Raw genomic sequence first — 26,593 nt, 5'->3', positions numbered from 1 at the left:
CAATCTGAATGAATATTAAATATTATACACACTTCCCAAAAAGTTCATCTTTGCTTATTGAGAAGTATTCTTTATTTTCTATGCATTATTTTGTTTCTTAAATTTCCTATGTAATTAAAAAAATAAGAATTGCTCAGAAAATATCCTTTATTTCAAGATAATTTGAATAGTATTCCTGTCTACCCAAACAACACTACTTTTTCACTACATCTAATTATCTGAAATATTCTAGCTAAATATCTAGATATGTCTTTAGTACTATAAGTTTTATATGAAAGTTGAATAGGTGGCTTTTAATAGGAGCTATCCTTAAACTAAAGGATATTTTTTAAATATGAAATAGTTATATTATCTAATGTCACTTAGACTAAGAAATTACATGTCAATAGAAAGCCTTTCATTATTTGGTAATTTTAAGAAGGAAAAAACACCTCGAGTTTTCTGTTAAAATCAACCTCATTTAGCATCTCCTTTAGCTTGCTCCTTTAAACTACTATAGTTGTAATTGTTATTATTATTACATTCGTCCATTCTTTTATGTTTTAAAATAGCTATTGATTCCCTATAGAGAAAAATCCTAAACTGAAAGCCTGGTTTTAGCTCCAAAGTGCCATAGCTTCTCACTCCCTGTGGATGCCTTGGTTCCAGGTTTGCCACCAGCTACAACCCCAAAGACTGGTTTTCCCTCACCAGGCTCTCACCTGTTCTCTCCAACCTGATTCACTCAAAGGCCACCTCCTCTAGCATTAAGGCATTTTCTCATCTGGAACCCCATCTAACTTTTAACAGAGTATTATGTGAGCTTACATGTCAACCATCTCTATCAGTCTGCAAGATCAACAAGATGGGTGTTTTATTCATTTTTGCATTCCCCAAGGCCCAGTATAAACTTTGAATCAAATTAATCCAGGTTTGAAATCTCAGTTACCTTAAAAAAATAGTTGATCCTACTTAAAATCTAAAGGGTTGAAGACTTCCAGTCAAGATGGCAGCGAAGGTAAACGGTTATGGCCTCCTCCCACAACCACATCAAAATTACAATTAAACTACAGAACAACCAGCACTCAGAACTGCCTGAAATTCAGGTGAATGGAAGTCCTACAACTACGAAATTAAAGCCGTGCATCGAGACAGGTAGAAGGGGCGAAGGCGTGGACTGGCTGGTCCCACACCCAAGTACGTGTGGCAGATAAAAATCAGAAGGGAGCCCTGGTTGGTTTTGCTCAGTGGTTAAAGCGTTGGCCTGCAGACCAGAGAGTTCCGGGTTTGGTTCCCGCTAAGGGCACGTATCTCGGTTGCAGTTTGTCCCCGGCCCCGGCTGGGGTTGTGTGGGTGGGAACCAGTCGATGTGTCTCTCTCACATCAATGTTTCTCTCTCTCTCCCTACTGCTCTATCTGAAGATAAATGCAAAAATGTACTCAGGTGAGGATTAAAAAAAGAGAAAATCAGGAGGGATATCTCGGCTGTGAAGGTCCTCCCTGAGAAGTGAGAGGTCCGGGTCCCACACCAGGCCCCCAATTCGGGGTTCCAGTGCCAGAAAGAGAAGTCCCCATGACTTCTGGCTATAAAAACCAATGAGAACTGAGGCTGAGGGAGGCTGAGGCTGCTGAAGCTCCAGGCAGTTTCTCTTAAAGGGCCCATGCACAGACTTACTGGGATTTGTACCCTCTAGGCTCCAGCATGGGGGAGGCAGCTTGAAAGGCACCAGAGCCATACAGTGAAGAACTGAGTTGTCTGGCATCTGGGCGAGAGCTGGAGGGGCAGGTTTCTTCAGGACAGACGTGCTGGCAGAGGCTGTTAATCCTTTGGTGAGCCTTTCCCCAGAAAGAAAGATGGCCACCATAACTGGGATTCCAGCAACCTGGCTCACACAGGTTGCCCCACCCTGGGGGTTCCCTGAGGCCCTGCCCCACCCAACTTTCAGGCCCACCCACGCTGTTTCCAATGGCATTACCATAGGATTGGCCTGTCTTGGATGCTGCTTCAGAGTTTCCTAAAATCTCTCAAACAAGCAGCATCTGGTCTCAGAGAGCCCCATACCTCTCGGTAAGTGGCCCCAGGCCTGGCACTAGAAGCGGCCAGGCTTGGTCCACAAATTGGCTTTTACTGGGCACCTCCAAACCCAGCACAAGAAGCAGCCATCTGCAGATCACTTTCTGGCTTATGCCTGGTGGCCCCAGGTAGAACATAGGCAGGGGCTGACTTTGCCCCAGAACCAGCACACCCAGTGGACAGCTTCAAACCACGTTGAAGCACCACCATCTAACCACTTCCACAAGTGACACACTCAATGAGGGGGGACTCAGTGGGTACCAGAGTCCTGCTGAAGTAAGTCTTGCTCTGTGTGGTGGGCCCCTCCACAGCTGATCCTCCAAGGTAGAGGCCAGAGGTCAGTGGGCACAGGCAGTCCTTGCAGCTGATCAGCCCGAGTAAATCCCCCCCACATTGACGTGCCAACAGCAATCAAGACTCAATTACTACAAAAGGGTGTACAGTCCACACTAGGGGTGCACCTTGAGGGCGCAGCTAAGGTGATCAGGAAGGCCGTGCCACTGGATCCTACAGGACACTTACAACAATAGGCCACCCTATGAAGCCTAGAAGACATAAAACAACTCTACTTAATACATAGAAACAAACACAGGGAAGCAGCCAAAATGAGGTGACAAAGAAACCTGTCCCAAATGAAAGAAAAGAACAAAACTCCAGGAAAATAACTAAACAAAATGGAGATAAGCAATCAAGCAGATGCAGAGTTCAAAACACTGGCTATAGATATGCTCTAGGAACTTAGTGAGAACTTCCTTAAAGGGAACTCCAAGGAACTTAGTTCTGAGAACATCAACAACATAAAAAAGGACCAGTCAGAAGTTAAGGATGCACTAACTGAAATAAAGAATAATTTCTAGGGAATCAATAGTAGAGTAGGTAAAGCCAAGAAGCAAACCATTGATTTGGAATATAAGGAAGTAAAAAACACGCAATCAGAACAGCAAACAGAAAAAAGAATCCAAAAATATGAGGAGAGTGTAAGGTGCCTCAGGGACAACTTCCAGTGTGCCAACATTCGCATCATGGGAGTGCCAGACGGAGAAGAGAGAAAGCAAGAGATTGAAAACCTATTTGAAAAAATGACAGAAAACTTCCCTAACTTGGTGAAGGAAACAGACATACAAGTCCAGGAAGCACACAACAAGATGAACCCAAAGAGGTCCACACCAAGACACATCTTCATCAAAATGCAAAAGATTAAAGACAAAGAGAATCCTAAAAGCAGCAAGAGAAAAGCAGTTAGTTACCTACAAAGGAGCTCCCATAAGACTGTCAGCTGATTTCTCAAAAGAAACTTTGCAGGCCAGAAAGGAGTGGCAAGAGATATTCAAGATGATGAAAAGCAACAACCTACAACCAAGATTATTCTATCCTGCAAAGCTATCATTTAGAATCAGCGGCCATATAAAGAGTTTCCCAGACAAGAAAAAACTAAAGGAGTTCATCACCACCAAACCAATATTATATGAAATGTTGAAGTGTCTTCTTTTTTTTAAAAAAAATTTATCCTTTATTGATTTTAGAGAGAGAAGAAAGGAGATGGAGAGAGAGATAGAAACATCAACGAAAGAGAACATCAACTGGCCGCCTCCTGCATGTCCCCACTGGGGATTGGGCCCACATACTGGGCATGTGTCCTGACTGGGAATCGAACCAGCAACCTCTTGGTGCATGGGTTGACGCTCAACCACTGAGCCACACCGGCTGGACTGTCTTCTCGAAGGAGAAGAACAAAAATATAAACAATAAAACGGCAATTAATACATATCTATCAACAATAGAATCTACAAACAAAATGAGCAAACAGAACAGAAACAGACTCACAGATACAGAGAATTTTTTGTTGCTTGCCAGATGGGAGGGGGTTGGGGGATGGGTGAAAAAGATGAAAGGATTAAGAAGTACAAATTGGTTGTTAGACTGATGAACCTCAAAGGGAAGGGGGGAGGGAGGGGAGGATAAGATAAACCAAAGAACTTCTATGCATATATGCATAACCAGTGGACACAGACAATAGTGTGGGAAAGGCAGGAGGGGGGCAGGATTGGGGAGGAGGGGGGTCAATGGGGGAAAAAAGAGGGGACATCTGTAATACATTCAACAATAAAGATAAGTTAAATAAAATAAAATCTATAGGGTTTAAATTTAAATGCAAATATCTAACATTCTTTTTATATTTTGGATGTAAGATAATAAAACAAACAAACAGAAATACCACTCCTCTCACACACATACAGAACAGCAAATATAGTTAATACTAAATTCCAGCTCTGTCCCTTGTTACCATGTGACTCCACCTAAGTCCCAATTTCCTCCTCTGTAACCTCAGGATAATGTCACCAACCTACCTCACAGATATACTGTACAGATGAAATGAAAATATACTTGTACCAAGCAAAACATCCCTCATACACAGTAGCTTCTAATTTCCTTTCTTCTGCTTTGTATGTCAAAAAAGCAGATAAAATAAATCAATAAATTACTAGGAACCACTCTCTTCCATTCCACTTTCCCTTTTGAGCAATAATTGTTTTCAAATGAGTCTTTAACTACCCAGGGCAACTCTGCTTTCCTCCTATTAAAGCAAATTGTACATTTTAAGCAGGACCAACTAGAGACCTCCAAGTTGAATTCTGATTTATGAATCTTATGCAACAGAGCTATTCTTCATCCTACTCAATGGGAATAGTCCTCCTAAAGCTGGGTGGCATGGACTAAGAAAAAGTCTGAATAATTTGTAGACTATAGGAAGCTGAAGACTTCTATAGCTAATGTATTCACTGTAATTAACTCATGATGTTACTGTTCACTTACTACTTTTCTTGGACAATATTATAAGATGTCAACACATTTCCCAGCTCTATATAGGGTTTCAAGAAAAGCAAAATAGTACACTTATTTCCGTTCCCATTTTCCCTCAAGTGGACAAAGAGAAAAACAAGTATTAGACTTTGGTGATACCAGTATGTGTGTTTGGAGTGGCAGGACAGTGAATAACTATTTCAACATCTAATACATAGTAGTTGCTGAAATAGGCACATTATATATATATATATCATATTTAATCTTCAGCAGATACTATGATGCCCATTTTACAAATGAGTTAATGGTCCAAGAAATAAAACACCCTGTAAGTGGTGGAGTCACAATTCAAACACACTGACACAAAACCCTATGCTTTCTTTCCTCTCTAGATCACTCTAGTTCTTGGCAGTACCAGAAGTTTATGAAGCTAATTTAATTGAAAGCAGTTATCTTATAATAAATTTGTTCTAACTCAAATTGGCATAAAGTTTTAATATCTAGATTGAAATGAAAATGGAAAGTACCCAACAACCAAAACAAACACATCTGCTATAATGCAGTAACAATGCAGTTGCTAAGTTTTTTAGGTCTCCCAATATTCACCAAACCTGACCAAAGAAGGCAATGCCTAAGCATAAGCCATTATAACTCCTTAATATGAAATTAGCTTTAATAAATAAATAAATTTATTTATTATAAACTTACAATAAACTGTAAGCCTTGAAGTATATATAAGTATATATTTTATTACAACTATGATAATTTGAACATAAAAGTTCAGTACATTTTCTTCTCAGCCAGTGACTGAGTTATATTTAAAACTGTTGAGATACCATTTCTTGCTGCTTACTTTTTTTTAATTAAAAAAAATTTTTTTTTCTTCATTGATTTTAGAGAGAGAGGAAGGAAGAAGGAGAGATAGATAGAAACATCGATGAGAGAGAACATCATTTGGTCGCTTCCTGCATGCTCCCTACTGGGGATCGGGCCCATATCCTGGACATGTACCCTGACCAGGAATTGAACTGGCAACCTCTTGGTGCATGGGTATACGCTCAACCACTGAGCCACACTGGCCGGGCTCTTGCTGCCTACTCTTAAGAAAATGCCATGCCATCACTGTTAAAGACAGAATTTTCTATATAAGTCATTATATACTATTTCTGACACTAAAACTACTTTTAACTAAGTTCTTTCCTACCTATGACCTCATTATCATCATGTTAATCCTGTGAGGAAGCTAAAAATCTATTATTTCTATTTTATAAATAAGGAACAAAAGCAAATTAAGACCAAGTTATTTGCCTCAAGTCATGAAGCTTATCCTTGACAGAGCCACTTCTGAAACCTGATTACCAGTGTTCCTTAGATCATGGCCCTTGGCTTCTCTTCTTTAATGATTCTCTAGTTTAACATTTAATAAAAGCAACAATTATATTTAAATGGACTGAAGTGATAATTTTGTAATCTTTTCAAATAATCTAAGCATATTAATATATATGATGCTATGTTTGCAAAATATTAGCTCCTTAGTGAATAAACATGCCTAACGGTAAAATAAGCTCTTTCCATAAGAGAAAAAAACAATCTATTAATATTTTATTTTAACTGTTTTTAAAAGAGACACAATACAAAACATGGACAGTGGTTTCTCTAAGATCGCAATATAAAACCAAAGCTCAATATTTTTTAAAAACCCTGAGTGGTTTCTTTTAAGCCAGAACCAACTTATATGAGGTTTACTGTCTACATATTTGCCTCATTTGGCTATTCATTTGCCACAAATATCTACCCAATTGTCTCACATTTATCACCTCTGGTCTTAACATATAGAAACAAATAAAAAAATAATGAAGGTCCTTGGAATCAACTTTTAAATAAATCACTTTAAAATTCATGTCTTAGCCCTGGCCAGTTTGGCTCAGCGGTTAGAGCGTCGGCCTGTGGTCCGGAGAGACCCGGGTTCGGTTCCCGCTAAGGGCACGTACTTTGGTTGCAGTTTGTCCCCGGCCCTGTTTGGTCGTGCGGGTGGCAGCCACTCGATGTGTCCCTTCGCGTCGATGTTTCTCACTCTCTCTCTCCCTTCCTCTCTCTCCCTCCCACTCTATCTGTACAGAAAATGGAAAAATATCCTCGGGTGAGGATAAAAAATAAAATAAAATAAAAAATTCATGTCTTATTTCTGAGAAAGGTAAGGGGCCATTACCTAGGATCACTGAAACACATCTAACAAGCATTTCTTAAAAAAAAAACAAAAACAGCCCTGGCCGGTTTGGCTCAGCAGTTAGAGCGTCGGCCTGCGGTCCTGAGAGACCCGGGTTCGGTTCCCGCGAGGGGCGTGTACCTCGGTTGCAGTTTGTCCCCGGCCCTGGTCGGTTGTGCGGGTGGCAGCCACTCGATGTGTCCCTTTCACGTCGATGTTTCTCTCTCTCTCTCTCTCCCACTCTACCTGAACACAAAAAATGGAAAAATGTCCTCGAATGAGGATAAAAACAAAACAAAACAAAACAAAAACAAAAAACTTAACCCCTGGTATGTTCTGACAGAAGCTAGAATATTGTGAAATGTCCAAAATAATCAATAACAACCTTGTGAGGTCTTTTCAGGGATGCAGAGAATAAACTAAGAAAGGGTGACCAACCATCTGGGTTTGGCTGATGAGGGAGCTCCTAGGACTCGGACTTTCAGTTTTAAAACCAGGATGAGTTGGCCAACCTTACACTGAGGACCACCAGAGAACCCATATGGATACTTGATATCATGCAGACAAAAACTAAAATTTTTTCTAATCACCTTCTCCCTCAAAAATCACAAATTCAATTATATTTTGCCTTTTAAGCCACAGTGAGCAAAGAGAAATGAACAGGATACACGGTAGTTAAGGAAGGGAGGCATACATTTTTTAATGAGAATTTACTTTTAGGCATTAACTTGTGAAGTGAAATTTTAAAAAGTGAATTCACTTTCCCTATTGAAAAACTTCCTTTCATTTCTTATGCTATTTTTACAAATGCGACAATTTGAGTTGAAATAAAGCCAAAATGTCCTATTCTGTGGTTTGTGTCAACCAACATTAATGTTCATTTAGCAGGGAAAAAAGAAGTCTACAAAAACATTTTTATGAGTAGCAAGCCAGGACCAAGGAAATGAGACAGATATGTTTTAAAGGACAAGAGCTAATTCTACCTTCCTTCCAATACTTCAAAACTAGTCAGTTTAGCAGGTATCGTTTATATACACCAACCCGTGGATCATAGCTTCTTACTCTTGGTTAAACAGTTTCAAGCCTAAATGCCCCGGCTATGCAGCATAGCCCTCTGAAGCCATAGCAATAATTTGACTCACCAACTGGTAGGTGTCTTAGGTTCTACGAATAATGGGTGTCTGCCTGGATGAGAAGAAATGTTTGTGCCCAGCAGATGACCCCATCCTGCTTAGCTAAGAGAGGAGAGAGACTAAAAACTGGTCAGTAGTATAGTACTTGTTTTATAATGTAAAGAATCGGACTTTGCTCCAAACAAGAGACTTATAAATCATGTGGACTTTTAAAATGTCCTCTGTACTTAGTTTATATTCTAATGTCCACTTAACTGAAGAGTACAACAGAGTAAGATCTGAAAGGATAAAAATCAATTTTATGACCCCTAAATTAGAAATAACTGAAAGCAAGAATTATACAAGTTGTTTCAAGAAATTTGAAGTCAGAGTCAGGAGAAAAATATATCCATATTTAAACCCTCCTATGATATTTAATGACTTGATGTCAGTTTCCACTCAAGTGAAAATTAGTTCATATTTAAGTTCAAGTTCCCTGATGGATATCCTTATGTGAAAACTGACACCATGTCACAGTTAATAAGATATGGGTTTATAAATATGGAGTTTAAAAGAAACTTACCCTTTCCCTCTGTGCAGCTCTGACTTCCAACCGTTTCTATAGAAACAGGAGGACAAGTGCCAGTGCCAGAATTCTGCCCATTGGAACTCATCTTTTAGTTGCTGAATAATAAGGCCATATCCCAAAGTTGGCTATAGGTTTTTGATTGTCAGTAGTTCCTAAAAAGAAACCCAGGAGGAAAAAAGACATTTAACCAATTACTGTACTTAGAAATGCTCTCTCCTTTAAACATGGCTATTAAAGTAGAGGAGGTAGATCCAAAAATATGTATTTTTTAAAAAATTGTATTAGGGATTCAGACATCTATAAACATAGGGAGCAGCAAACAGAAGCAAGTGTCTTTGAAGGTTCAAAATACCTTTAAATCAATATATTAAAGCAAAAAAAAAAAACACTCTTGTATCACAGAAATAAAGTCTTTTCAACCACCAACTTTGAAGTTCAGATGAATTCATTCCTTTTGTAGAATGAATTTTCAGTAAGATTATAACACTGCAGAGGGTAAACTTCACAAATGAAATTTCTCAGGAGAAATAAATAGGTAAGTCTCCACTAAAAATAAACCTCTCAGGTATCAAGAGAAATCTATAATTCACAAATAAACCCTAGAAATGTTTTCTAGAGATGCTGACTTGATGAAATCCCTCCAAAACACATACACCAACTGAAAAACTGTGGATGTAAGAAGAGTCTGGCTGCAGTTTTTCATTTGATATCAACATGGTTGTTTGGCAAATGTATTTCAGAATCTTTGATCATAAAAATGAACATACTAAAAATATCATTCCTGTATCAAACTGATACATTACAGGTTAGAGTATTCTCTGAACTGTCATACTGGACCACTCCCATTAATATATATAAATCCTAACATTTATTATGTTATTTGTCACTGTGAACTTTAAGATGAATTAAATATAAATTAGATTTCTGTTTCTTATTGCTATGTGAGGAAAATCAGTTTATTTATGAAATTACTATAATATTAAAATTTAAAAACAAAGGCCAATAAGAACCACTCCTCAGCCCTGGCCGGTTTGGCTCAGCGGTTTTCTAGAGATGCTCACACTGCTGTGCTTGATGAAAAATCCCTCCAAAACACATGCGCCAACTGAAAAACTGTGGGATGTAAGAAGAGTCTGGCTCAAGAGTCCCGGATTCGATTCCAGCCAAGGGCACGTACCTTGGTTGCGGTTTGTCCTGGCCCTGGTTGGGGTCATGCAGGTGGCAACCAGTCAATGCGTCTCTCTCACATTGACATGTTTCTCCCCCCCAACTCCGTCTGAAAATAAATGTTAAAAAAAAAAAAAAACCACTCCTCAATCCTCCCATTGAAAGCTCTAAACCTACCTCTACCAAATTTACTAAATTAGGGGACATCTATCATCAAACTGCATCTCCGATATCCTCAACTGTACCTATAAAAAGTAACATATTCTCTCTCACAATGAAAAGAGTGGACTAGAAAACAATAGGAAGGACAGAAAAAAAACATAAGCACAACAAAATAATCAAGAACCAACCAAGTAGGACAAACAATTGTAACCCCTCCCTTGTCTTGGTGCCAGAGACCTTTATCTCTGGCCACCAGAAGTTCACTACCAAAGAACTCTTTTGTTCCTACTTTTCTTGTTGAAAAAATATATATATATTTTTTTATCCTCACCCGAGGATATTTTTCCATTTTTTGTACAGATAGAGTGGGAGGGAGAGAGAGGAAGGGAAAGAGAGAGAGAAACATCGATGTGAAGGGACACATCGAGTGGCTGCCACCCGCACGACCAACCAGGGCCGGGGACAAACTGCAACCGAAGTACGTGCCCTTAGTGGGAACTGAACCCGGGTCTCTCCGGACCGCTGGTCGACGCTCTAACCGCTGAGCCAAACTGGCCAGGGCAAAAATATTTTTTAAATGCTTTAAAGTAAATGTCATTGACTAATGCACAAATCTGAGCATCTTACTCATAAAGGATAAAAGTCTAATCCATTTTTATTACACAGAATATTTATGTATCTACATCTTAAGCAGTGCTTCTCAATCTTTAAAGTGCATACAAATCACCTGGGGAATCTCAATCCATTCAATAGGTCTGGGGTGAGACCCTGCCAATTGTGTTTCTAACAAAATTTCAAGTGATGCTAATGCTACTGGTCTGAGGACCGTTGCCTCTGGCATGATCCTGACCAGAGCCAGGGATTAAATCTACAACCCAGGTACTGCCCTTGACCAAGAATTAAACCCGAGACCCTTCAGTCTGCAGGTTGATGCTCTAACCAATGAACTAAACTGGCCAGGGCAAAGACCACACACTTTAAATAACAAATATTCTAGAAGACTAAACAATATACCTGGCTGTACTGAACCCAAATGATACTCTGAAAATTTTGGGTTTTCATTTTCAAACAGTCCTTAGAGGGTGATGGTGTGTGTGTTTGTATGTTTAAGATTTGTCTCTGGAGCAATGGTTTTCAACCCTGGCTACATAGTAGAGTCACCTAGGCCATTGAAAACGAAACAAAAACAATACTGGGAACTTGGCAGAGTTGCACTTGACCTAAATTGCTAAACAAAGCTCTGAGCAAGTGTCCCAGCTATTGATATTAAAAAGCTCCTTAGATCACCCTGGCTAGTTTTGCTCAGTGGTTAGAGCACTGGCCTGTGGACCAATGAGTTGCGGTTCAATTCCAGTCAAGGGCATGTACCTCGGTTGTGGTTCATCCCTGGCCCTGGTCGGGGTCATGCGGGAGGCAACCAGTCGATGTGTTCCTCTCACCTCGGTGTTTCTCTCTCTCTCTTTCTCTCTCTTTCTCTCTCTCTCTCTCTCTCTCTCTCTCTCTCTCTCTCCCTCCCTCCCTCCCTCCCTCCCTCCCTCCCTTCCTCCCTCCCTTCCTCCCTCCCACTTTATCTGATGATAAATAGAAAAAATATCCTCGGGCGAGGATAAAAAAAAAAAAAAAGTTCCTTAGGTGATTCTAACGTGGAGTCAGGTTTAAGACTTCTGCTAAAGAATGCAGAAAAATTTGAATTAAGGTGTATAGATTACTGAAGTGTTTCTATATATAAAGAATATACACACACTAGGTTCTTATCTTGGGAGCAAGGTAAACCTACTGTCAATTTCTGTATGCTGAAATACAAATTTTATGGAAGACCAATTTTCCCAAGATGCCTTAAAAAAATAAAACTATATATCTATGTAGCACCTCCAAGTGTTAATTTTGCCTGTGATGACAGTTCTACTCCGGACATAGATGTATTAATATGCTTATGCATAAAATTTTTTCATTAAGTTCTTTTCCTGGGTAAAATAAAGTCTGTTGGTCACCTGGAAAAGGTCAGATACCAGTTTAGCACTTAAAAATTGTATAAACACATGTATCTGGTTTGCACAGGATGACAGCCATTCTATAGAAAGACCCTCTTAAAAAGACTTTCAATAAGGAAATCTGGTTTGATACCATTAGAGAAATTTCAAGTTATGAAATATAGAAAGCATGGTCAGTATGTTATAGCATAAACTATATGATGACTACGTATGACTATGGCGGAAACTCTCATGACAGTCTGATGAAAGCAGAGAGAATAAGAAATAACATAAGAGAAAATGAGGTACTAGGAGCAAGATGGCTTTGAAACCTCAATGTGGCCAACAATTATGAGCCCGAAGAAGAAATAAAATGTCTATTATGGCCCTGGCCGGTTTGGCTCAGCGGTTAGAGCGTAGGCCTGCGGTCCTGAGAGACCCGGGTTCGGTTCCCGCTAAGGGCGCATACCTCGGTTGCAGTTTGTCCCTGGCCCTGGTAGGTTGTGCGGGTGGCAGCCACTCGATGTGTTCCTTTCACATCGATGTTTCTCTCTCTCTCTCTGTTCCTCTCTCTCCCTCCCACTCTATCTGAACAAAAAATGGAAAAATGTCCTCGGGTGAGGATAAAAAAAAAAAAAATGTCTATTATGGTATCTAAAAGTGGAACACTGCTGATCTCTGAAGAACACAGGAACACAGTCTTACAAAGAATCTGAAATGATAATTCCTTTGAAGGAATTATCTTTGACTTGTAAATGGTAGAAAGAGTGAATTATCTATACTGGTTTACTATCTTCAATTAGTGTAGCTAGTTAATTAATTCTTCAAATATCTGGGTACCTACCGTATACCAGGCATTATTCTAGATCTTGGGAATAATTGAAGGAAATTTGTGTTACTTTCCTGAGACAGGCAATTACATCATTCCTCTGCTTAAAACCTTCAATGGCTTTCCATTGCATTCAGCAGTTAGAATGCAATCCAACCCTTTATTCCTTGGCAACAAGGCCTAACTTATAGTTTACTATCTCCCTTCTTCCATCAGAATGTAAGCTCCATAAGAAAAGAGAACTTGTCTGTTTTCTTCACCAATATACTCCCTCAAGATCTAGAATGCCTGCTATATAATAAGTACTTAAATATCTGAAGAATTAGCTACATTTATCGAAGAGACACAGTATAGATAATTCAAAATAGAAAATCTTTCAACCATTTACATGTCAAAGATACACTCAACTTTATTTATAATTCCATTGTCTCCATCCTATTGGTAACCTAGTTCAAAGGTAGTAGATAGGTGAATGTTCATTCATGAAAAACAACTTGTATGTTTACATACACATGCAATCTTAGAATCACCTCCAATTTTAATTTAAGTTATACTATAGTCACATTATTTTTAAATTAACATCTGAAAAGTCAAGGATATCTCAGTCAGTTCCTGGCTGTGTATCTCTTAGTCAAGTCACAAAACTTCTGCTATCCCTTTAGCAGTCCATAAACTAAACAGTGGCCCTTATTCACTAACTGTTATAAGGCAAAATTAAATACTAAGCAAGGTTGAATTCCCTGGAGAAATAATTACATGACTATAAAACTGTTATTTAAGTGACACTTTAACTGATAAATTCCATAGCATTTAGTTTCATTCTGCTTGTCTCTGCAACAGCTTTGAATTCATCTTCTGGAAGTGCCCCCTTCTCAGCTTCAGAGACAGAACACTATTCTGGCTCTTCTACTGGGGACTTTTTCCCAGCATCATCTTCCCTTCCCATGTCTTAAATGTGACACTACCCCAGCTATATACTTTAGCACTCTATTCACTGGGCCAGTGTTGCTCAACATGTGGCTACCGACCATAAACTATATCAGAATTTACCTGGGGGCTTGTAAAAGAACAGATTCCTGGGCCATGCTGGCCCTAACAAATCCCAGAATGCCTGGGGTTAAAGCCAAGGGCCTGTATGTTTCCCAAGAACTATGAATGTCGATATACTCTAGAGTCTGAAATCCACTGTCCGTATTCTCAAATTTGCAGCTTTAATCCCATCCCTGCTCCAAGAAAGAGCAGTGAAGTGTGACAGTACAGTAACAACAAAGGCCTGGTTAGAACTCTGGCTCTGTCACTTATTAGCTATCAGATTATGGTCTGTGGTGAGACATGAGATAATGTGTATAGAACTCAGCAGAATGTTGGCCTGAAGGGGGTATTTCACAAATGATTGTTATTATTAGTACTGTTGCTTTTTATCAACATGTCTCAATTGATTATGCATTTTCACTCCCTGCCCTCCTCAAACTGGCTTGTCCTCAGGATTCCGTTTTTTGTTGACCCATTTCCAAGCTTCAGCCTGCATCTTTTCCATCAATCAACAGGCTGCTAGATTGTTATTCATGCTTGTCAGCCTGACATCTTTTTTTTTTTTTTTTATCCTCACCCGAGGATATTTTTCCATTCCTTGCTCAGATAGAGTGGGAGGGAGAGAGAGAGAGAAACATCGATGTGAAAGGAACACATCGAGTGGCTGCCACCCGCACGACTGACCAGGGCCGGGGACAAACTGCAGCCAAGGTACATGCCCTTAGCGGGAACCGAACCCAGGTCTCTCAGGACCGCAGGCCGACGCTCTAACCGCTGAGCCAAACCGGCCAGGGCCAGCCTGACATCTTAATCCTAATCCAACTAATAAATTCTTTTGTAAAACCTTTCTTTTTTTTTTTTATCCTCACCAGAGGACATTTTTCCTTTTTTTTTTTTTTTTTTTGTTCAGATAGAGTGGGAAAGAGAGAGAGAGAAAAACGTCAACGTGAAAGGGACACATCGAGCGGCTGCCACCCGCATAACACAACCAGGGCCGGGGACAAACTGCAACCGAGGTACATGCCCTTAGCAGGAACTGAACCCGGGTCTCTCTGGACCACAGGCCGATGCTCTAACCGCTGAGCCAAACTAACCAGGGCTGTAAAGCCTTTCTTGACCATACTAAATTAATCTGTTTATATATTCATTCATATACTCATGTCATCTGTAAAAATTAATTAGCAAATCAACTCAAATACTGTGACATCCCTCTTATAGTTGGTCTTAAACTATGAACTTTTCCCCTGATATTTAACTATTTACCTGTTTGTATCTACTTTCCCCAATTAGAGGGTAACTTGCTAACTGAGGTACAGACTACCTGATACTTTCTTCTATATGCTCAGCACCTTAGTTCTTAATATACGACCAACATTCAAATGATTACACAGAAACCCTACCTGAAAGCTTAATATGATAGCATTCTGGTAGAAGCATGTTAAGTCACTTTACTTCAAGGCCAAAATATCTTCTTGGTTGCTAAGAACAATCTTGCCTGAGGTTTGAAGGAATTTTGTTAATTGAGTAAATTCCTCTGCTAACAATTTAAAACTAGGTTATAATTCAAGTTATTAAGTAAAAGGGTCTTTTCATCAGGGAAGCTTCAAGAGAGTAAACTGGGAGATAAAGGTGGTGGTCAGACAAGGCATAATCAGATAATCCTGTTGCAAAAAGAAAAATAGATGCTATACAAGGCATAAGCACTAAATTTACTGAGTCGGATAAACAACTTGGAAAAAATGTGACTTAATTATAAAATCAAGGTTTACCAAAGTTAGGGTAATCCCTATTTTCAATTTTAATACTCACAGGCAGGCTTTCCAAAATGAGCACAAGTCAATTCAGAGGTATTCACGGAACTATTTCCTTTAGAGTAGAACCCTAAATTCAGATCATAATAAAGACACTAGGAAACCACACAAATATTTCAAAATGTCAGTTTCCAATTTATAAAACTAGAACTGTAGATCTAACAGTCAACGCAATTAGTCTTTTCTTCCCAGTGTAGCTGGAAATGAAATTTCTTGAGTACTTTCAAAATTGTCATGCTGTGTACCTTTCCATTTTCCATTCAGTTTCATATACAACTAAACAAATACCCTGATACATTTCTTCTTGCTTCTGAGAGGAAGCTTGAGATCTTAGAAAGATATCAAACATGTAGAAATATGTAAAGTGTAACAATCTTCCCCAAATTGCTACAGAGATATAAAATCCTTGTTCAATAACTGGAAAAATTACTTAATGGGCTCTCAGTGTGAACCAGCCAAAGAAAATATACTGGAAACTGACATTCCCAACAGGAATAAAACCTTCAGACATGTAGATAAGCGATAATTTAGCAAAGCTTTAGATGGCAGCCAACTCATAAGCAGATGTTTTAAAATTCTTGTGAAAGACACACTGAGAACCTTTAGAAAAACTGTACACTTCACTTTTCCCCTTTGGAAAGAGATAAACAAAAATTTCATAAAAAAGAAAAATTCTACTCAAAAATTTCAATCCCATTTAAAATAAAGAAAACCTAAATTGCATTATATACATTAAAAAATTGTGCTTGTGTTAAGTTGCCCAAACCTCACACTTAATTAATGTTGGGGGGAGGAGCTGGAAGGGCTCAGAAGGCTGGCAGGACTAAATGGACCATGAAAATGATGGTAATAGCATTTTCAACATTGTCTATTTACTCCCCTAGAGTTGTAGTAGCCTAATTTTATAATTAAATTAATCTTTGTGGAACAACAAAAAAAAACCTAACCATTTTGGCTAAATTATCACATTTTTCTTTTTTTCTATATACTATAATTTTGTTAACTTGGAAATTTATAGCAGGAAATTCTTCCAGCACCAGTAAATCACCACTAAGGGTGAAGGTCAAGGCTAATAGAAAATGTTAAAATTTTAAAGGACATCAAGGCTGTAGGTCCCAAATCCATAGCCAAGATTTCAATGCTTTGGCTCCCACATTAAAAGAATGTTTCCAAAAAAATAAAAATATCATTAGAACAAGCTCTGACCTTGAATTTTACAAATACAACACTTTGGTGAAGGGGAGGTAGCTAGTAGTATCAGCAGCAGAGTGCCTGATTTCCAGAGAAACATACCCCCAACATTAAAATCCCTCACCCTACTAATTATAATGCATTTTTGACCTCTAAAAACCGTCTTACCTGTTTACAAGAGTTTATACAGCTGTTTGCCACTGGAACACCACCTTGCAGAGTATAAGCGTGGCATCCTTTGTTGGTAATCACCTGTTGCCTAAGTAATCATCATCCCGCATGGAGACAGACAGCACTAGGGCTCTTCCATCCGAAGTTAAAATTCAAAACAAGCCCAACAAGCCTGCATTTCAAGGTGGTCTTCGTCTGCAACTAGTTAAGTTTACAACTGGCAAACAACAATGGTGTCTGAAGCCAATGGTGCAGCATGGCTGGCTTCCTCTTGAACTCCAGCGTTGTCACTGTGCACCGAAGTCTCCTGCTGCAAACAGGGGAGTTGTTCTCCTGTACTGGGAACAGCTTCCAAAGCTCAGGAACCCCTGTGCAGGATAATGCAGGAACTAAAGGCAAACACTTTTTTTCCTCCTTAAGGATGCCTCCATTTTTTTCCTCACAATCTGTACTACCAACCGAGGTGACTGGGCCTGAGTGTGCGTTCGTACCTACGAAACCGTCACGATGCATGCACATCCAAGGCATGTGGAACCACAGGTCAAATAAGGCACAGATACCAAGTAACGGTTCTAATTACAAACGCTAGCTCTCAGGAACTCTTCATCCATTCAGAACTAAACCCATCACTGCATACCTCTGGTGAGAAGCCCCTGGAGATGGAGGAGCTCCTCAAATGTGTCAGGAAAGGCTTTATTAACATCATCATTAACATTTAAAAAGCAAACGGAGCATTCTCCTTCTTTTGGCAATTTGGTGCAAATGTTAAGTGCAAGATAAAGCAATTGCAAACTTTTCTTCAAATTAAAAATGAAACTAAGGCCAAACGTGATGGGTGAACAAAATAAATCAAAACTTAAATTTCAGCAACTCCGGCTCTTCAAACCAGCAAAGCCCCCGACTCGTGCACTGTGGTGAGGCTTACGGTGCTTGCCCCGGCTTCTTGCGTGCCAGCCAACAGCACCATTTCCTCATCAAGTTGAGGACCGAGAAGCAAATGATCCCCTTCACTGCAAACAAAGGGGGTCACAGTAACACTAGTGATCCTTCAGAATTGACACACCGCGACAAGTCAAAATGATGGTCTCCCTGCTTCTTGCTCAAGACATACAAGATCTGAGCAGCAGCAAGTAACGCCTCAGCTGCAAACAAAGGGGTCAAAGGTTTGCCGTCAATTCACTTCCAGGCAGAAAAACATTTTCCTCAAAAGAAACAATTTATTTAGAATAAAACAAAAGCAGCTCAACTGTGAGCGCATGTTTGAGTGACAGCTACTTTTAAGCTGTGTGAGCCATAAAAAGGGTTTTTCTTTACTTTTCCAGAAATCTTGTGTACACAGCACAAAGCAAGAGGTCATTTTTCCACTTAAAACACCGGCATTGGCATCACAATAGCAGATACACAACTTTAAGCTGCCATTTTAGTAAAATGCACAAATACTAAACAGATTAGCTTTCTTCCATCAAGAGGCCCATGTAAACTCCACATAAGCCACAACTTCTCTTCGAAAAGTTCCATTAGAGCTTTGATTTCCGAATCTTCATCCACTGTTCACCAGCTTTGCTTGCAGGAGGGAAAAAAAGGTTATTCAGTAAAAATTTTTACAATATTAAAAATATATATATTTCCCCTATGCCATCATAGATGAACATAATGTTAACAAGACCTTCCTGGATAGTCCACCTTGACCTCAAAAAGCACCAATAATACCCATTGGCACAAACCTTGAAATGAATTTACTGTATGAACAGACAAATAACAAGTAGAATAGGGTGGATTTTTTAAAAAGAAGGCAATTAAGTGAGGATTATAGGACTGAAAATATCCTTTACACTCATAACTGAGTAAAACATATTGGAAAAAAATTCAGAAGACAGCAAGTTTATAATCAACTTGTGATCAATATATTCGACATATAACTTAAAAAAAATGAAACCGTAAAAAGGTGAAGTTTAGTCAAACTTTTACCCCCTCTATTTTCATTCTGTAATTTATATGGAGCAATACAGAACTGCTCCATTATTACAGAGAGGGGGCAAGATACAAAGCCATTTAAAAATCCACCTTCATCTGTGTTACCAAAGACAGCAACTATTATTTCAAGAAAACACTCATACAAACCATTGCTAAACAGCCAAAGAACACTTTAGGACTTTTACTTATTCAGTGCTGTTTAAAATCACACCATATAAAACTTTTCATTAAGCCGGACAGTCCACTATGATCACCTGAAATTGTCTTCTCCCCTTAGGGACATCACTATAACCAGAATGTTAACAGGGTCACATCCATTTTTCCTCTACTTGTTCAAATACCTAACTCCCATCTATCTCAAAACCATGCACTGTGGCAGAGACAGAAAAAAAAAATGTGCAGAAATTCTCTCCAAAAATTTTTTTCACATGAAAAGTCATAAAGGCCCTCTTCTCAAGAGGATTTCCTAATTCTGTTACCACAGAGTTTTTGGTGAATGGTTCCTATATGAACCCAAACTGCAATTCAAGCTACACCTACATAATGAGCAATTTCACTGTCTAAAAAAAATGGATTAAAAAAAAAAAAAAAAAAAGGCTGTCAGTGAAAACCTGCCCATAAAAGTTTTAAAGTAAACCTAAACAGTGTTTGACTCTGAAAGCAACAAACACACATCTTACTTTTACTACTGTAACCCAAATGATCTAGTTAAGAAGGGCCGGAATATATATATTACCTTCAAAATGTAACAAAAGCTTACACTAGCCAGAGGATGGACATTTTAAGATATAATCCTTAAAGGGAAGTCTATCTATGTTCAATTAAGAGTCAAAGTACACATCTTAAACCAGGAATTTAAATTTTTGTGTGGAAAACTCTTTATGAATCCCGGTTACAACCAACAAAATAATACTAAAAAATTGGCTAGAAACTGAAGGCTTGCTTAATTTTCCATAAGCTTTGAAGTGGTGGTCCAAAAGTCTTAATTAGCTTGATGTTTTCACCAGTAATACTTAATAAGTCATTAAATGATATACTGAAAAAATTCTTTCCATCCATTTGAACCAAGTTCCAGAAACATCAACTAAACAAAAGCATTTTTTTAAGTATAAGAAAAAGAAAAAAAATTGGTTGTTACAAAGAACACCCAATGCTGAGATTATGAAGTTCTGACTAATCAGTATCAGACCCAGACAGTTTTAGACTTTTGCTTTCATTCCATTCTGCAAGTTTAACTCAATAGTTTACCAGTATTATAAACCTGCACAACAGAATGGACATCACAAATAAGAGATTCATCTGAAGATGGCACTCTGTAGGTAAGCACCAAACTAAAACATAATTCATCATTTATAATACATACGTTTAGAAATGGTATCAAGCCACTGTTTCAAAAATATTGAAGCACAAGTTTCCCAGATCTAACAAAGCTGCAATGTCAAGATTCAAACAAACATGGAGCAAGAACCACTTTAAAAAAAAGGAAAAAAGAAAGGGAAAAAACCACACACGGTTTGGATGATCATAAAATTAGATGTCACTCCTCTACAAGAGCAAAATTATTTGTCCAGCCATCTTATCAAAAGATATTCAAAAGTTAATGGTTAGTGAGATTTAAACTGGAAAAATGTATCTAGCCAAACTGTACTTTGACCTCATGTATGAAGACTGCACACTTTCTGAACAGGTTCTACGCCATATTACCATGTCAAGCTCAGCATTTGAAAAACAAAAAGCACCCAAAGCCTTAACTGTAGGACTTTAGGTATTTTCCCTACAAGCTAACCAAAAGCCTTTGTGCTCATAGCCTAGTATTCTCCTTCTCTCAAAATCACTAGTTTTTCCAGTTTAAAACAAAAGAACCCAAAAAAACTAACTCTAAATCTAAAAAGAAAATTTATGAAGGCATAATAAAATCCCTCCCCTCTAAGACACAGCAATGATGAGGCTTTCATGCTGACATGCATTAGACACCTGTCATAATGGAAAATAAAAAATTACATGACATTTCCCTGGGTTATTATTGGTGCTATTTTAAACTACCAGCTTTGATAACAGAAAGAAAACAGTTGGGTTCTGCCAGGCTTTCAATAAGTCACTTTCACAGACTGGAAACATGATCATGATCCAAAAGGTCCTAAAGTTTCTAATCATAATTAATTATCAAGGGCCTTCGCTAAAGTCCTCAGCGTTTAAATCAAGTAGGGAAAATATACTAATGACCTGAGAAACTAGGAGTGGAGGCTAAAAGATAAATGGGAAGAAAAAAAATCATCCATTGCTGTTAAGCAGCAAAAGCCCTTGTTAAGAACCAAAAATCGTTATTATCTTCAGCTTTGAAAAAAAACATAGGAGTGGGTTATTTTCAATTAATTCCAGATGTCTGGGAAAATAAAACAATAAAAAAGGGTTTTTCTACACCAACCCGAGTGAAAATATTAAGCACAAGATTTCAAAGATATTCAAAACATTTTCAATAACATAATGTCATCCCTACCGCTTAAAATTTTTAGAGCATGTCAAAGGCATTTCACGATGACTGAAAAATTCTGCAATCTAGATATGGCTGATTAATGCCTACTGAAACAAAAGATGACTTATGAGCCTGCAGACAACAACTCTTCTTTCTATTATTGAAATCAGAAATTTGAATGAGTACAAAAACAAAAACTCTTCTTTGATAAGAAACACTTAAGTTTTGAAATATGCACAATTAGAACTGTACCTGCTACACTTCCCTAAGTCAGTAAAAACAACCCACACCAATAACTGACCAAAGAATTCTGATTTTAAAAGCACCTACTCATTTCTTGCATACTAGTATAAGCATAAGACATATGGTTTGTAACATACTCAATTTTTACTGAACAGTTACGGCTACAAACCAAAAGTGCATATACGGGATACAGAACTCAAGAACCAGTGATAAAAATGCATATGTTAAAGTAAACTCTCTGGGAATAAACCATGTATTTTTAGAGAAATACTCAAATACCTGATTAAAAATAATTACATTGCTATACAATTTACCAGCTTATACTTTGAGGTCCCTGACAAAATTTTTTCATGCAAGTAACATTTTTGGTATAGAAATTATTTACCTACATACCAATCAAGCCATTTTTAGGTGTATATTACCATCTTTATATAGTCAATGGGCTTTTTCCTCCAAATTTTGACTTTTCAAAGTTTTGGTTTTGTGACTTTGAGGATTTTTTTTAAGCTCAAAAAGAAAAAAAAAACCAGGAGGAAAAGAGTTACTCATAAGAATGGGAACTGCTAATTAAAGTAAACCCATCTGCTTGCTACCTCCAGGGCATCTTTCACTTAACAGCTAAACTGTCCTGATGTCTATTTTAAAGAGGTTTATAAAAATATAAAAAAGAAAAAAGCTACAACTGAACAACTAAAAAGAAATTTTCATCTAATGCTTGTATCCCATTATACATCACAAAACAGGAACCATATCAAAGTAGTAAATACAAGTTACACATGGACTTTAGGACGCACCACGGACAATGATCATGACCAGGTAATCTTCTTCAGATTTGGCCAGAGCCTTGGCAGGAGAATCCAGGAACTGCTGGGAGAACTCACAGGGTGGGAAGGCGTGAAGGACCCCGGTGTTTTCCTTGTCTTTGTTGCCCCCCACAGGAAGGCTGATCACCCCAGCGGCCTGCTTTTGCTTTAAATAGGACACCAGGTTCCTAAGTGGCCTCTGAGTAGAAGTGGCAGTGTCTGATGTGGCTGAGGAAGAGGATCTGCTGTCAGAACTTCCAGGCACAGCCAGAAGAATGGCATAACCATTGGGCCCTGCCACTTTGATGCGTCGAGTTACTTCATCCAACTTGGGCTGGTCCAAACGAAGACGCTGAGTGATCTTGAGCTGGGCAACTTTGCCTCCACTTGAGCCCTCCACAAGAAGACTACTGGCCACTTGGAGGTCACCCTGCAACAGATGCATGTTGGAAGGAAAGTTGCTGTTCTTCAACAGAAGCATACCCTGCCAGGCCAAACAGAGCTTGGGAGAGGCTGCTGCAGCAGGGGCTGTCCCACCATCCTGTTTCTGGGAAGGGGACTTTAGCTTCGAGGAAGCAGTGCTGGTGCTGGCTGCACTCCCATCAGACCGGTCTTCTTTTTTCAGAGGGCTTTTTCCCTCAGCGGGAGCAGCTGTCCGGTGCTTCCTATCACGTTCAACTGATGCAGAGTTTTTGCGGTCTCGCTTGTCACCCTGGCTTTTCTCCAAACTACCTCGTCTGTCTTTGATTGGAGAGTGCCTTTCCAAGAGCAGAAGACGGGAAGATCGATCATTGTCACTGTTGTAGCGATCCCGGCTACTGCTCAAGTCTGGACTTCGGTCAGGAGAAAGAGCGCAGTGACGTTTTCGAGGACGATCACTCTCAGGGGACCTATCTAGATGCCGTCCCCCACTTTCTTCAGGCAGCCTTCGCTTCCTAGGCTGGTCTCTGCTGCTGGGCAGATCTCGATCACCTCTGTCCCTGTCCAAGGACCAGCCATCTCGCCTGCGATCCAGGCTATCCAGTGGCTCATAAGCAGGCACAGCAGTAGGGGCAGTCCGAGTGCTGCGTTCCCGGACTGGGGGTGGAGGTGGCACCCAATCAGAATCAGTATAAAGGTCCCTATCACGATCTCTGTATAGTAAGGGGGGTGTCCTATCTCGAGCACCCCTCAAAGGGTCTTGTGCTCGATGTCCAAAAGCATCTGTCACCAGCTCATAATGAGTTAAGGGCAGAGGCTGCAGATACTGCTGCTGGTACCGATGTTCTGTGTCTGCAAAGTCCACTCTAAGGCGACGATCTGGGCCACCAAGTGGAAAGCCCCGCATATGGGTCCAGGCAGCATGAGCTGCATCTAGGCTTTCATACTGGATATATGCCCAACTATCACCTTTTCGGTAGTCTATGGTGCGTATGGTGCCAAATCGGTCAAATTCTCGTGCCAGGGCAGCAAGAGGCACCCAAGGTCCCAGGCCACCTACCCAGAGGCGTGTGGTGGGTGTAGCTTTACCATAACCAATTTTGATAGGATTCCGAATTATAATCTTGCCAGACATTGCTAGTTTGGCACGGTGAGACATGTCTAGGTTCTCAAACTTGAGAAAGCCATAGGTACTGGTCTGGCCTCTAGAAGGCCTCTTAATGTCTACTTCTGTAATAACTCCAAAGCGATCAAAAGCCCTTCTTAGATCACTCTCTGTCACAGTGATGTCTAGGTTGCCCAAGAAAAGCGTCCTGTTAGCTCGCTGATCATCCTCCGGTGAGATCTCATCCACTTCTCGGAAAGGAGCTGCACCTGCCCCAGCTCCCACCCTTTGCTCAAGACTGTATGCCGGACGTACTCTCTCATAGAACGGGTAGTCTCGCTCCCTCTCCAGGTCTCGGGGCAATGGTGGCAGAGGTGGAGGGGGCAGGCGGCCAAGAGCCAACTGCTGCAATCTGTAGTCTCTGTATCCCAAAGCTGCCCCACCAGGGGAAAGCGATCTCTGGCCTCCACCACCTCCTCCAGGAGGGTGCCGATGACCCCCTACAGAGGCCCCGACCACGCTGGATGATGGAGGATAAGTATCTTTGTCTAAGGGGGAGCGGCTGCGGCGCCGGCTCACATACACAGCTTCTATCTTCAGGGGCCGGTCATAGAGCACAAGGCGGCCTCTGGCATGCTTGGCCGCCCGCGCGTCCTCTGGCCGCCGGAAGTTCACAAAGGCTACGCGCTCATCCCCGCCGCCAGAACCCGAGAGGTGGCTGATTTTGACACTTACATCACCGAAGCGTTTAAACTCGTGAAACAGTCCGTCCTCCACCGCTTCGTCACTCAGCTGGGACCCCAACTCGCTTATCTTCAGTGTCTTGTACTCCCCGCCGTCAGGAGCTGAGGAGGCGGCCCCAGAGGAACGTGACTCCCCGCCTCCACCGCGGGAGCTGCTGCGCGACTCGCCCCCGCCCGAGGAATTTTTAGTGCTCGGGGAACTGTAACTATGTAAGCGGCTACTGGAGCTGCCCCCACCAGTATCATACTCGCGGCTGCCACCTCGGCTGCTGGACTTCTCTAGATGAAGGCTGCGCCGCGACCCGCCGCCGCTGTCGGTCTTTCCGCTGTTGCTCCCATTGCTGCCACCAGAGCCCCCTAACTTCTTGCTACGCTCCCCGCGAGAAGTCGAATCCTCACCACCACGGGAGCGTTTGGACTTGACTGGAGAGCGCTCTTTTCCCTTCATTGTTGCGGGTCGTCGGAGGTCGTCTCCGCGGAGCTGATTAACCCGCCGCCCCGCGCTGGTTTCACACAGCGGAACCGCATGCCGCCATCTTGGACTCCGCCGCTGCAAAGGATCCCGCCCCGCAGTCTCCATTGGTCAAGTAGCTCCTGTCTCCTCCAGTCTCATTGGGAAAACTACTTGTCTGTCTTTACATCTCCCCGCGCTCCGGGACGGCGCCCGCCCGACCACTGTTATTGGGTTCCCAACGCCTTGATCGAAGTACCTCATTGGTTACATTCATTGTCCATCTTAACGGTTCCTCGCGCCAGGCTGTAGCTCCGCCCCTCGCACTCTATGGCCACCTGAACCAAAGTCTGGAGGCGTTGATTGGTCAAAAAGTGTGTCCTGTAACGGTACTTCTTGCGCTCTGAAAGCAATGATCCCACCTTCTCATCCCTTTTCGTGGTATTCGACCCCGTCTTTTAACCCACTATTTGGGAAGTCAGGACATCTTTTCTGGCATTTTTTCCCCTGAGAGGCCGCCTCATAGCGATCTCGCACGACAGAGCGTCTCCTCTTTCGACCTCTTCTTCCAACTCCTCCGGCGGCTGAGAGAAGTTTAAATCTGATTGGATAGTGACGGGGAAGTTGATAGGCTGAAATAACTGCCCATCACTCTCTTAAAGGGGTAGGCCCACGTACTGAGGGAGTGGACTGAAGGTGAAAGTGTGGAACACGCGATTGCTGTGCGACGTCACTTAGACGTCGCGAGATGGTGACCAGGATCCCGCTCCGCCTCTTCGCGCTTTCGGCGTTTTGCCCTCACACATTTGTTCGGTTCGGCAACGTAGTCTGCTGTTCTTCTGCCGTGGGAGCGCGAAATTTCTGGGCTCCCCGGTTGCCGGGCCCACAAAGCGTTCCGGGCCGTGCCCGGGGCGCCCAGCGGACACCATCTTTGTCCCTCTGGCCTCTTCGTGAACAGCCAGAAAAAGCCCTACTCCCCGTGCGCGCGTGTGCGCCGCCTGCAGCCCCCAGAGCCCGCGGCCGGGCCCAGAGTTCCCAGCTCCCAAATCCGGGACCACGTTAACGCCCCGGGGCGGGGTGAGGGCGGGCGCCGCTCTCGGGTCCCGCCGCGGGGATGCTGCGCGGCCCAGACGCACCCTCGCTCCGGAGCCCGGCTCGCCTTGCGCTCCCAGTTCCCACACAAGTGCCCCGGGTCACCGAGGGAGTGACCGACGCGCCCAGCTTCGCCGTCCGCGGGCGTGGCCGTGGGCTTCCTGTTTTATGTTACGAATTCACGTGGATTTGGG

The 26,593-nt window shown here is 41.1% G+C and overlaps 1 protein-coding gene across 4 annotated transcripts in view; it reads right to left on the bottom strand.

Annotated features, from left to right (window-relative positions):
* The window catches only part of RBM15 (RNA binding motif protein 15), a 43,243-nt gene extending 17,436 nt beyond the window's left edge, over positions 1-25,807 (bottom strand). Inside the window, exons 1-3 of one of the 4 annotated variants that reach the window (XM_036272089.1) lie at positions 22,580-25,807; positions 17,093-18,237; positions 8,757-8,914 (exon numbers count right to left, since the gene is read on the bottom strand). In XM_036272089.1, the coding sequence (XP_036127982.1) occupies positions 18,122-18,237; positions 22,580-25,436 (2,973 nt within the window). In that variant the 5' untranslated portion in view covers positions 25,437-25,807 and the 3' untranslated portion in view covers positions 8,757-8,914; positions 17,093-18,121. Of the gene's footprint in view, positions 1-8,756; positions 8,915-17,092; positions 19,641-22,579 lie in introns of those variants that run through there. The other 3 variants (XR_004960866.1, XM_036272088.1, XM_036272087.1) reach the window with 3 other exon arrangements.
* Between the last annotated feature and the right edge of the window lie 786 nt (positions 25,808-26,593).

This window comes from Molossus molossus, unplaced genomic scaffold, assembly GCF_014108415.1.
Source record: "Molossus molossus isolate mMolMol1 unplaced genomic scaffold, mMolMol1.p scaffold_m16_p_20, whole genome shotgun sequence".
Taxonomy (NCBI): Eukaryota; Metazoa; Chordata; class Mammalia; order Chiroptera; family Molossidae; genus Molossus; species Molossus molossus.
This window is presented reverse-complemented; position numbering and strand designations above follow the sequence as displayed.